The sequence below is a fragment of the Melospiza melodia genome, chromosome 3 (genome assembly GCF_035770615.1).
Source record: "Melospiza melodia melodia isolate bMelMel2 chromosome 3, bMelMel2.pri, whole genome shotgun sequence".
NCBI classification, from domain to species: domain Eukaryota; kingdom Metazoa; phylum Chordata; class Aves; order Passeriformes; family Passerellidae; genus Melospiza; species Melospiza melodia.
In genome coordinates, this window is record NC_086196.1 from 111471907 (window position 1) to 111484549 (window position 12643).

At 50.3% G+C, this 12643-nt stretch overlaps 2 protein-coding genes across 3 annotated transcripts in view; one reads left to right on the plus strand and one right to left on the minus strand.

Moving 5' to 3' along the window:
• The first annotated feature begins 49 nt into the window (after positions 1-49).
• Positions 50-1367, plus strand: MEA1 (male-enhanced antigen 1). Its single transcript, XM_063152644.1, is given in 4 exon segments — positions 50-106; positions 108-413; positions 493-607; positions 674-1367. Coding segments are annotated over 4 exon segments (642 nt in total). The 3' UTR covers positions 838-1367.
• Positions 1246-12643, minus strand: part of PPP2R5D (protein phosphatase 2 regulatory subunit B'delta) — a 27687-nt gene continuing 16289 nt past the window's right edge. For both annotated transcript variants that reach the window (XM_063152642.1, XM_063152643.1), the window contains exons 12-16: positions 10501-10628; positions 7524-7625; positions 5032-5104; positions 4475-4591; positions 1246-4129 (exon numbers count right to left, since the gene is read on the minus strand). In XM_063152642.1, coding sequence (XP_063008712.1) covers positions 3992-4129; positions 4475-4591; positions 5032-5104; positions 7524-7625; positions 10501-10628 — 558 coding nt within the window. In that variant the 3' untranslated portion in view covers positions 1246-3991. The remainder of the gene's footprint in view (positions 4130-4474; positions 4592-5031; positions 5105-7523; positions 7626-10500; positions 10629-12643) is intronic.

A 12643-nucleotide genomic window follows, 5' to 3' on the forward strand; every position in this document is an offset into this window, starting at 1 on the left:
CCCCGGCGCGCTGCTCCGGCCCCGGCCCAGACCGAGATGGCGACACTCGATGGCGACGCGCGACGGCACCGGCGGCGCGTGCCGGCGGCGCCGCCCACCGCGCCCAGGGCCCGCTCCGGGACTACAACACCCAGAGTGCCCCGCGGCGGCCGCGGCCGTTCCGGGCGGCGGCGGCACCTCCTCGGCGCCGCGCCCGGTGTATGGCGGTGGTGCGGAGCATGGGCCCCGAGCGCGTCTGTCCCCGGGAGCCCGGGCCGCCGGAGGGCCCTGACGGCGCGGCCGGGTGGAGCGGCGATGAGGAGGAGGAGGAGGAGGAAGAGGAGGAAAGCGGCGGGTATTTGTATCAGCCGCTGAGCCAGGAACCGGAGCAGGGCCTCGGCGACGCGGGCCCCGGCCTGCAGGAGCGGCTGCAGGTACCGCCCAGCGCCTCCCGCCGGGCCGGGGGTGGCGGCACCCGCGGTCCCGACCTCCGCTGCCCGCCTTTCTCCGCAGATGCTGAGGCTGCACCTGCCCGACCCGCCGGTGGACAGCGAGGAGGAGAATGAGGAGGAGGCAGCGGGAGGCGCCGCGGCTCAGAGCAGCCACAGCTCCATCCCCATGGATGCAGGTAACCGCGTCTCCGGCAGGACCCGCCCGGGGCTCTGCCGCGGTCTCACGGCCTCTCTCTTCCCAGAGCATGTGGAGCTGGTGAAGAGAACGATGGCCAGCGTGAAGCTGCCTACCTTGGGCATCCCCGCCTGGGCCAACCAGATCTCGGAGGAGCAGTGGAAGGACGTGGTGCAGCGCACGCTGCAGGCCCGGCAGAGCCTCGGCGGCCCCCGGCCTCAGTGGAACTGAGGGCAGCGCTGCAGCACAGGGGCTGCAAACCCCAGCCCTCCCTCTACCCTGGAAGCACCCACTGCCTCCGAGCCAGGTGCTGACAGGACTTGCCAGTATCAACCTCCCAGTTTGTCCCACTGACATTGTCTGGTTTTCCTTCCCACTCCTTTTTCTGGGTTCTGGCTGGTGCATAAGTCAGTGTGATAACGTTGTGTTGGCTTCCTCTACCTCTGAGGAAGCAGATTGGTTTCCATGCCTGGATGCATATGGGGCGATGGGGCTTGGCTGGCTTTGCCCAGATTCCCTCAGGACAAACACTGGACTTGGCCCCATGCTGACAGTACCAGAGAAGTCATTCTCCAGGCTAGGGCCCCTCCTCTCAGGATAGGGTCTGTGTGTTGGGAATATCACAGGTGGAGCAAGATGTGTCATTCCAAGAGATTGGTTTTATTTAGTTCTGTACATACAGGGACATCTGTACAAAATCCAACACTTTCATACTATGTAATGCTCTACTGAAAATAAAGTACACCATATGTACATATGAACTGTAAGCAGCTTAATACTTGTGTCCAGGGTGTGAATGCAGTAGTTTTGCTTTTTCCCTTGGGAGGAGCAAGCCAGGTGGAGTGGAAGAGGCAGCTCCAGTTCTGTCCATTTGGCTGATGTGGGGAAAGGCATAGGCAGAAATGAGCAGCACTAATGCTAGAAACCAAGTATTGAGCGAGGGGCAGCTGTAGCGTGGCAGATGCAGGTCTGCCTATGAGCAGTACATGTGGTGAGAGGGTGAGCACGCTCCCCCCTGTCTCACATGGTCCCCTTCTGACGTGTCCAGGACACTGGAATGAATAGGCAGCAAACAAAGGATGATGTGAAGGTACTAAGCCTAAGTTCCCTGACCCAAAACAAGACACAAAAAGCTATGGGAACATCAAAGCTGTACAGCACATAATCATGATGTGTTACAATCCTGCCCCTGCACATGGCACAACCCCAGCAGCATTCCTCTGGCCAGGGTCAGGGGCTGCCAGCAGAGACAGATCATCTGCAGGACAGTGCCAGCCCCTGCACACCACAAGGTTCTGTTCCCTCTGCAGGCAGAGCAGCCCACAGTGGGGAAAGGCAGCCACTGCCCAGCAGCAAGCAGGCTCAAGTGAGGGCATACCATGCTGTAGCAATCTAAAAATGAGGTCTTGGCTTACAGCACAAAGCTAAGCAGCCAGTTGGAGAGCCTGTGCTGAGACAGGAAGGAGCCTCCTGCCCAGCCCGAGCCTGGCAGCCCTCATTTCCAGAGCTGTGCTGCTCTGGCACCACCCGGTGCACGTCCACATGCTGTGCCAGGCGTGAGGTAATCGATTGGCAGCTGATCATGAGCTCAGACTAATGTTCAAAATAAGCAATAACCTCCCTGAGGTGTTTCTGAAGTCTCCTGACACTAGAACTGGCCCGTTGCGTGAGGCGGAGGGGAGGTGGGGCCCGGCGTGACTGGGGGATCTCGCACATGCACCCGCCAGCTCCTCCCAAGAGATGGCGGCATTCCTGATAAGGGCTGAGTCGGGAGGAGGGAGCTACACGGGGCAGGGATGCAGGTACACAGGTCAGAACAGCCTCGCTGGGGTGGAGGGAAGATGTGCTGCACACCAGCACGAAGATTAGAGGGGGTGATGCTCTGACCTGGAAATGGTTTCCTGGTGAGGACAAGCAGATACACCAGAACCTTCTACAACATCCCGTGCTGCTGCAAAGCAGTGCCAGGCTAGCACCAACTCCACAGCTCCCTGCACCACTGCAAACCCACTTTGAAGCTCATGTGTCAAGAAAGCAGGCACAGCAGGTAAGAAGCAAGGACTCCCTCTCTATGACAAACCAGGTGGCACCTCGGCCTGGCACTGAGTCTGCACCACAAACAACACGGGTGAAAGCTGGATCACAGGAGCACCCAAGCGCTGCACAAGCCCCTGGGCTATCAGCAAGTGTTTCTAAATGCTAAGTTAGCACGGGCCCTGATGCACCAGGTGATAACTAACAAGGGCCTCGGGCACAGCAGGTGCACACGTGACAGGACAGGTGAACTTTGCTCAGAGCACCCACGGAAGCAGCGATTCAGCACTAGTGCTTAGCCATTGATAATAATGAGGAGACAAGTGAACACTCAAACTCGGCCACGCCCCAGGAGGTGCAGCCATTGCTTCCACTAGCTTGCAGAAATGACTAGCAGCACAAGCTTCCTAGAAACCCTGGCCCTGAAGAGCTAAGGATGGGATACAGAGACAAAGGGAGAGCTGCAGGAGTATTTTAATTGAGCAGGTAGAGGAAGAAAGTAGAAGTCAGTGGCTGACACCTGCTACAAAGCGGGGAGTTAATTCTGGGCCCACAATTAACCCGAGCCATCGGGAAGGAAATGAGTCAGCATGGACCAACACAAACAGCAGAAGGAATTCACTTTCTCACAAGAGAGCTTCTAAGGATGCTCTAAAGGGAGGACTGCAATAGTATGTAGTGCTTGCACCCAGCTTAACAGGGGGTGGCAAAGCACTGAACCCCCACTCCACTGACAGGGGAATAAAACAAGGGGCTGGTAGCAAAAGAAAGGTGGAAGTAAACATTTCCTCTGCTGTACATTAAGACCCTTCAGCTGTGGAGCTGCACCCCAAGGCAGGCTGGAGAGACAGCAGAGCCTTCCAAACTCTGCTTCTGCCCCAAGCTTAGCCTGGCCTCTGACCATGGCAGGGCTCAGCTGCACAGGGGCAGGTGTGGAGGAGATGGGCACTTGGAGTTTAAAGCAGCACACTGAGCCACGCACAGCAGGCTCTGCCCAACACAGAGCCCTGAGCGAGGCTCTGGCTGCTTGGCAGAGTAAAATCAGGTGGCAGCTCACAGTGAAGTGAGTCCTGCCTGGGCTGATAAAAGCAGAGGTCAGGCAGGCTCCCCTAATGCCTGCAGAGCCAAGGTGGGAAAGCAGGAGGACGAAGAAAAAGCAGGAGGACAGGACAGTGGTGAGATACAAGTTCTAACATAAAACCAGATCTACCCTGGAGGTATGCAGATGGAGTGGAGGACAGGCACAGCTCACCATGTTCATTCCTTACTTATACATGAGAACCGAGTGCATTTCCATGACCCCTGGAGGAAAGGGATGGGGCAGAGCTTCCTGGGCCAGCTCCTGAGCCCGTCAGAGAGCCTCCTGGCTTGAGGTGAGAAACTCTTCTGCTCTCTTGTGGGCCTCCAAGGCTTTTATAGTGTAGACGTCCTGCGGAAGCTCAGACTTCCGGCGCAGCAAAACTTTGTCCTTCTTAATGTCTTTCAGCATCTACAAACAAATCAAAGGAGTCAGGAACCAGCAGCAAACCCCTTCATGCCCTCAGCCTCTGACTCAGCTGCTCTAAGTTATGCTGGGTGGCACTGCAGCATGCTTCAGAACAGGCTGAGAGCCAAACACAGACCAAAAGGACACAAGCAAGTCCCACTGGCACTTTTTCCAGAGTGAGAAAGATAGAAAAACTCCACTCTTCACACTACAGATTGATCTCTTAATGATGAGGGGTGAGAGTAGTGGCATTTACTTTCAAAATATTTGGAAAGAGCCAGTTGTGGCTATGCTGAGTTGCTGGCTAGACTGGGAGCAAGTGTGAAAGGACTCGAGTCCCCTACGCACCTGCACAGCCTCCGTCTCCACCGTTTTCTTCAGGAGCTGAATGTCCTCTGCAGTCGGGGTCTCTGTCTCCATACAGCACACAGAAGGCAAGGGTAGAGGTGCATAATACATGGGGTACTGCAGGCAACACAGACAGCTGGAGAGTCAGCACTCCATCCAACACCACACCTCCTCCCCCAGCGTGATAACACAGCATGGCACAGTCTTCCAGCTCCTTCTCTGGCCCCCAGGAAGGCAGCAGTGGGGACACAGGCAGGGAAGGATATCCTCCCCTCCCCTGTGCCCTCTGACTCCCAGCACACTGCAGTTCACAGTGTGGCCCATAAACACACACATGCTCTCTATAGGGCAGTACTTAGAGGTCAGTGCTGCAGAGGGACAGCCTGATAAATCACTGCCACATTCCCAGGATGCTGTTTTTTGGGACACACCACTGCTGCAGCAGTGTCCACAGGGCTGAGATCAGATATTAAAACCTGCTTCCATGGGCTGAGGAAGCAGGTCAAGACCCCCAGCACATTCTTGTCCCATTCATCCTGGGTGCTGTTGTCACTCACCTGGGGGTTCAGTCGAGCCAACTCCTCTATTTTCTGCCACATTTCTTCTCGTTCCTTCATCCTGAACCTTCCCCTGCACAGAGAGAGCGAGAGCAAGTGTGAACTCCTGGGGAAAGCCCAGCTTTCATTCACAGCATGATAAAAGCAAGAGACAGCAGAAAAGTGCAGGCAAGGGGAAGTGCAGCTCTGTCATTCAGAAACCCCTAATTCTACCTAAATCTACAGGTGAGATGAAGCAAGAAGAGGGGACACACTGTGGCTAGCAGAGGGTAGGCAGGCATGCTCCTCGCTCACCTCAGAGCACAGGGTGGCAACACTGGGCTGCACAGGCACTTTTGGCCTGGCTTTGTGCTGCCAGGAGTAGAGCAGAGTGTCTTGTTTAATGCCAGAGTGTCTGGGGTAATGCCATGACACCAGTCTGGATTTCAAACACACACTTTCCTGGTGCTCCCCAGATGCAGAGGGACAAACTCTATTTTCCAACAGAACTGGGGTTCCACTGCCCCACTGCTCCATCTCTCTCTAGCCATAACACAGCACAGAGCTGCCTGAACAGCCCAGGCACAGCTCTTGACCTTGGCACAGATTTTAGCACACAGCAGGGTCACCTATAAATCACAGGACAGTGAATGCTCACTGCAAACAGAGGTGAGCATCCACCACCCCTTGTTATTCTCTTCTACACTTTAAACAGCTGCACTAAAATCTCAGCTTTATTTCCATTAACTACATGACTTTCATCCCAGCTACTAGTCTTTCTAGTGCCCTATGTACCCATGTTAAGGAAGTTTTTATACTCTGTAATGACATCACACTCTTCAGAGTCATGTAGGCTTAGAATGAGAATGAAGCTGCCAAGCAGCAGATTGCTCCACCAGAAAACACAGAGTCACAAAAACACCTCCAACAAACCAACCCCAAAACACCCCAAATGAATAACCCATTCAGGACAAGACACCACCTGCCCCAACTTCCTCACTGGTTTTCTAAAGGATTCTGATAATCCAAACAGTTTAAAGGTGTCTGGGGAGACTGGAAAGGTGCAGTCAGCCCATTTGCACTGAGAGACAGCCTCTCCACATGTTCCCGCAGAGTCTGCCCTTCATGACCACCAGGCCTGAGCTGGCATGGCACTTGTAGACATGTTACCTAATTAAAAATAAGGCTAAGCCATAATCAGACCTCTCAACATCTGGCTGCAGCCTAACAGTGAACATACAACTCTCTTTCCTATTTACTCAGTTTGTTTGCACATGCAGTCCTTCCCACACATGTTGTTTTCTAGTTCACAGTACAAGGTTTTCTGAAGCCTAATTAAGCACAGAGGCACTAGACAAAAAAAAAAAATTCATCCTAACATGAGCAGAAAACTGCAGCACTACCCATACTTATATTGGACAGCACTGAGCTGTTTTGTAAAGCTTTTTCAGAACAATTGACACACCGGTGCTGGGAACAGTCACCTTCAGCAGGCCAGCAGCTAAACAAGGGAGAGAAAACTCCTGATGGAAACACCAGGTAAATCTTGTAGGAAATGTACTGTCACTTAAAATATATGTGAAAATATTGGTGGGCTTCATAAACTCCCTAGAATGGGAAAAAAGAAAACTTGCTTGCTCCCATTTTAGACACTAAAAATCTTCATTTCTCCATAAGCAGGTTACTCATCTGAAGGTCTGATTCATAAATCAACTTATTACTTATTATTGAGTTACTTACTCCTATTCACAAAACAGAATGTACCCCAGAGTTCCACACTCCCAGCAAGGATCAGCTCTGCTCTCCCCACCAGCAGCCCTGGCTCATCCAGGAATGAGGAGCATTGTTTTACTATTTTATTTCACTAAGTCAGCAGAAAATAGATCCAAAACAAAAAAAAAAATTCCTTCTTGCTTACTGGACTGACTCAGCTCACCAAGGCAAGCCACAGAAGCACCAAAATCAGCACAAGGCAGCAGAAAAAGTGGAGTTCTTTCCTCTTTACAGCATCATGGCACAGGTACTTGCTGAGCACAGATTTTATCCCCACCATTCACTCTTTGAAACTGCAGGAATTATTCCATCTTTATCACTGGAAAATTGAAAGCATCCTGTGGCATGAGAGATGCATTATGCCCACTGCAGCAAAACTCTTCAGAAAAGCCTTTCTAAAGTAATAGATTCTACTGACATCACTACAACATTTATGAAGTGGTGAGTATTTCCAAGGCAGAACAAAGCTGAGTATTCTCTATGTGGCAATCTATTTGCTCATGACTCAGCAAACTCTGTCAACCTTTCCTAGGCCACCTGCTTCAGCAGGACTGAAAGGGTTTTTATCAGGGCACACCTCATCCCTACTCATGGTTATGGCTAAGGAATCCTACTTTTTGACAGAATTACTTACCACCTTTCCATTTCCCCTCTGCCTACTGCCATCTACCATCTGTTACTTTACCCCAAGGAGACTTTAGGATGAGCTCAAGTTACTTGGCAAAAAACCTCTTACTCACTTCTGCTTCTCTGCCTTGTATTGCTGAGTGCAGTCATCAAAAAGCTTTTGGTTCATCTCCATGAAGAGCTTCAGTGCATTGTAGATCAGCCCATGAATTGTCCTGCAAAGGAAGGAGGAAAGGAGAACAAGTCATGGTGGGCAGGTTCTTCCAGCTGAGCTGGCACCAGCAGCACAGACAGGAGGTAACAGCAGCAGCAACTCATTCTGCAGTGAGGTGACAAAAGACTCTCACACAATCCCAGCTCTTACCAAGGCAAAATCCCTTCCATAAACACAGCAGGAACTGTACAACAGGGGGAAAGAGATGGAGAAGGAAGAGAAGATCCTGGGACAGGCCTGCTGTGGCCAGATTAATGAGTGCAAAAATACACATTCATGTCTTGCAGTTACAAGTGGGAAATGAAGGATGCTAGGGGCCTGTTCAAGGCTGTATTCAAGGGGGCTTTAGTGCCTCCCACTGTTCACACCACACATACACAATGACTGGTTTGGGCTGCCAGGATTTGGTCATGAGCTTTTCTGCTGAGCTGCCCAAAACACAGCCAGGCAGCAGCCCTGAAGAGATGGGAACCAGCACACAGAATATCACAGAAGGAAAGTCAGCTCTGTGCCAGTGATTTATGGATAGCTTGCACTGTGTGTGAACTCCCTGTGGGACAAAAATCTCTCCTAGGGAATGAAAACAAGTGTTGAAGCTGACTCTGAAATACCTGACCCAGAGGCAAGAGATGAGATTCAGCAGACTAAACTCTGTGTCTCTACCAGCTCTGCAAATGGAATATTGAAGAGAGATGCAACCCTCCTGGACTTAAGCAGGCTATCTGACCAAACAGATGAATCATGTGAAGGAAGAGGAAAATCTGGGGGACTCAACCTGCCCTGAGAAGATGGGGATGTTACTCAAAGACAAGGAGAAATAAGAGAAAAAGACTTTCATTTGCAGAACTTCTTCTGCAATACCACTGGGAAGCAGACCAGAAAAGACAGGAACAGCAGAATCATGAATCTTGGCTGCTGCAGGGACATGGAACTGGTGAAAGGTTTCAGACAAGAACACGAAGTTCTTTTCTGAGCTCTGGACTTGTCCAGCCTCCCTAGAATTAATTTTTAGCTAATTCACTAAAGGAAGTGTGTTAAATCAAATTAATTAAACTTGAATTAACTAGGTAAGGAATTAAATGAAGAAGTCAGAAGAAAGGAAGTTGATAAGAGAACCATAAAACAGAGTAGCATCTAGGAATCAGACACAGGACAATATTTGACATGGACAGCTGCCCAGTTAGTTCTGCTTTCTCTGTTTTTCCTGTATCAAGGACTCAGACACTGTATTAGCCAAGTTCTCTGGTCACAGAGAACATAAGGGTGGGACATTAGTTAACAAGCAGCCAGAAGTCAGATGGAAAATCTACTGCACACTTCTGGCAGCCTTAGTGATAGGCAGGTATCAAACTGTGTGCAGACTCAAGGGCCCAAGGCTGGCAAATGCAGGTGCCCCAACCCTAGCAGAAGCTCTGCTGTGGCCCTTTCCATGCTGTGCAGAGATGGCTGGGGGCAAAATTAGAGCACACTGAGAACTTATATTCACATCCTAAGAGAAGCTGTAACAGTACAGGATTTACAGGGTAAAATGCAGCTGCTGCTCCCTGGTTGGAATGCTGTTGGTGTGCTCCAAGCCTGCTCCAGGATGGTTCTCCACAGACACAACCTGCAGCCACAGCCCCTGCTGAGGGGATGGAACAGAGGGTGGAGCAGAGTGGAAACACCTCACCCAAGCTCCCTTGGAGTCCTGGCAGGGAGGGGATCTCCATGGTGCTGTGCAGCTGATAAACTGCACAGGGCCTGTCAGCCATGGGAGATAGCTGTCCTGTGGCTGAGCCAGAACTGGGGTGAAATCACCCTCCTTGGTTGAGCTTGGTTCACCATAACAGAACTGTACTAACACACATCCCCTTCTCAAAATCACCCTCCTTGCGTGAGCTTGGTTCACCATAACACAATTGTACTAACACACATCCCTTTCCCAAAATCACCCTCCTTGGATGAGCTTTTTTAACTACAACACAATTGTACTAACACACATCCCCTTCCCAAAATCACCCTCCTTGAATGAGTTTTTTTAACTACAACACAATTGCACTAACACACATCTCCTTCCAAAAATCTCCTTCCTTAGATGAGCTCAGTTCACCATAACACAAATTATTAACACACATCCCCTTCCCAAAATCCCCACCCCAGAGTGTGATCACCCCTCACAGGGCACGTGCTCTGTGCTTTACTGACTACACCTCTGAGCAAAGTGAGAGGATTTTACACCAATCAGTAACAAAGGCATGTGTGACTAAGAGTCACTCGAGCTCCACCTAAAGAAATAGCACAAAAGTAAGCTGAGAATAGGAGTGAGTTAGGGAAGACTGCATTGTAACTACTGGGATCAGTCACCAGGCTGAACCCATCTTCTTCCCCTGTGGGTAAGAAATGTACTCTACACACTGGATACTTTTACTGAGAATTAGAGCTTCTCTGAATTGCTTTGAATATGTTTTTTGCAGTCAGATGCTTTCACTGGCAGTCCCTGAATCTTAAGCTGTCACAATTTTATGTTTGTAAGGAATGTTACTCCATGAACTGTCAGTGTAAGTCCTTCCCAGGCACTGGCAGTCACCAGCAACAGGGAACATAACCAAATAAAATGGAAGACCTGCTGAGTGGTTTCTCTTATGCTGCTGGCATATTTCCCTGAATAAGTCAGTTAAACTGACCCAGCAGGACAGTTCAATGAAGGGTCCCCTTAACAGGACACTGACAGACTGGTTGGGCACAAGGGTTTTGCTTTTCCTGGGGTGCTGACAGAAAACTCAGAGGGTTCAGGAAATCTTTTTCCATGATACATGCTGATACTGCAGCAGCATGCCCCAAGACTGCCAGTGGATCAAACAACCCAGCAAGTGTCAGAGCATGAGGGAAAGACCTACTTGTTCCAGTGACTCTTGGAGTTCTTGTAGAGTGCTGGGAACATGATTGGGAGGATTTTGGCTGCATTATCGCTGATCAGGCTCATGATATATTCATTGTTCCAGTAGTACAGTGCTCGCTCTGCCACCTGCAGCAGGAGACAAAGGCATCCTTGAAGAGGCTCCTTCCAGGAACTCCTGTGGTGCCACCACCCAGCCAAGGAGCCCACGTGCTTCCCCACAGCACAGGGCTGACCTTCATGAGCTTCTCTGAGGCCATCCATCCTTCCTTTGCCTCAGCCTCTGCTAGACACTTCTCATTTTTCTGGGACAAACCTCATGTTCTTGAACAGACAAGTCAATATACCCATGATTCCAACACCCTTTACACAACATTTAGGGACAGTAATGTCATCTACTACAGGTCCCAGTTCTCACTTTTCTGGGACAAACCTCATGTTCTTGAATAGACAAGTCAATATACCCATGATTCCAACATTTAAGGACAGTAACGTCATCTACTACAGGTCCCAATTCAGGTTAGCTCCAAGCCTTCTTCGTTTCCTCAGACTGTCCTCTGTAAAGTTCCACTCCTCCCTGGCTTTCCCACAACAGAGTCTCTCAGGGCTTTGAAGCATGCTTCAGTCACCAGTCCCACAATTCAACCCCCTGATTTAGTAAAGGTGAAAATATGGAAAATCTTGGGGCAGCCATCCTGCTCTAACAAGACAAACAAGTCAAACAAGTTTCCACACAGTGACAGACAATGCAGGCTAATTTCTGCATTTAGTGCCAGCTTGAGAATGGTTTAAAAACCTTGAAAAAGAGACATCCAGACTCAGTTTTGCATTTCAGATAATGCAGAACTTGCTATATCCCCTTAGTATTCCACAGAAGTAAATGAAATGAAACTCATTTTGTGTCCACTTACCTAGCTTTTGGTTTTCAAGATGTGGTTAAGCTTTTTTCTGCTACATTAACACACAATCCACTCAGAGAAAACTGATTCCCACCAAGGTGCTCAGACTCACCAAGAAGTCAATTCCTAATTTTGCTCTTCAGACAAGCTGTAGACTGTTCAGCCTGACTGTATGGGACACCTTTGGGGTTAATTCTCTTAGGCTCTGAAGTGTTTGCACCTTCTCCAGGTTTCTCAGCATTGTTCTTCAGAGTTTGGCAGCAGATGAGGGCTGCTATCAAGTACAGGATGTCTCTCCTCCAGCCTTTACCCTACTTAATCCAAGCTCCTTAGTTCCTTCTGGTAGCTGCCTCCACACCCAAAGGTCACATTTAGTCCTTTGGTTCCCCACCACCACACCAGGAATCCATGTCCAACTGGTTTCCATCATGATCCCCTAGACCTTTACACAAAACTGATTTTTATATACATGTGTGACCTAGACTGACCTTATTTTTGCTTGTAAACACATGACTTTGTACCTCTCTATACTCAAAGACAAACTGAAGCCAGCCTGCCTCACTGTGCACTCACTCTCACTGGGAGATGGCCGAGTCATTTCTTCTTTAACACTCCACCTAAACCTAGCTCCACCATGTGTTTGACCAGCAAGCTCTCTTCTTCCTGGGCACTCCTCATGGCAGTCTAAAACTGCCATGAGTGAGTGAAGAACACCTGCTAGGAGCTACTAGCAGGTCCCACCACCCTGTACATTTTAAACCCTCCACAGAGATACTAGCCAGCTACTACAACCAGTTTCCCTTCAGTGGAAACAAGGAAGAAACAGGCTCCAGCACTTCTCCAGTACACCTCACTCTTTACTACCTGTGCCAGAATAAAACAAAGGACTTTCCCAGCACAGTGTGTTTGGTTGGCCTCTCTCCAACGCTGCAGAGTGCTCAGTTTTACTTCAGCAGGTGACCCTGGATGGATGTCCTCTGTCCTTGCTAGCCAGAACAGGAGGTGGCAGAGCACCTGTGCTGCAGCCCCAGCCTCTGCAGTACCCAGTGCTGAGCAGCACAGAGCAGCAGGAGAGGCTGCACAGATCTGCTCTGTGCTCTCTTTGGATGGGCTCAGGCTATGGTTGTGCTGAGGGTTCACTGCTTCCCACCAGGTGTCACCCCAATACTCGCCCTGGTCACACCTCCACATGCCCAAAACTGTGGTGCCACCCTCAAATGCCAAGTGGGTTACAAGTCAATGCTC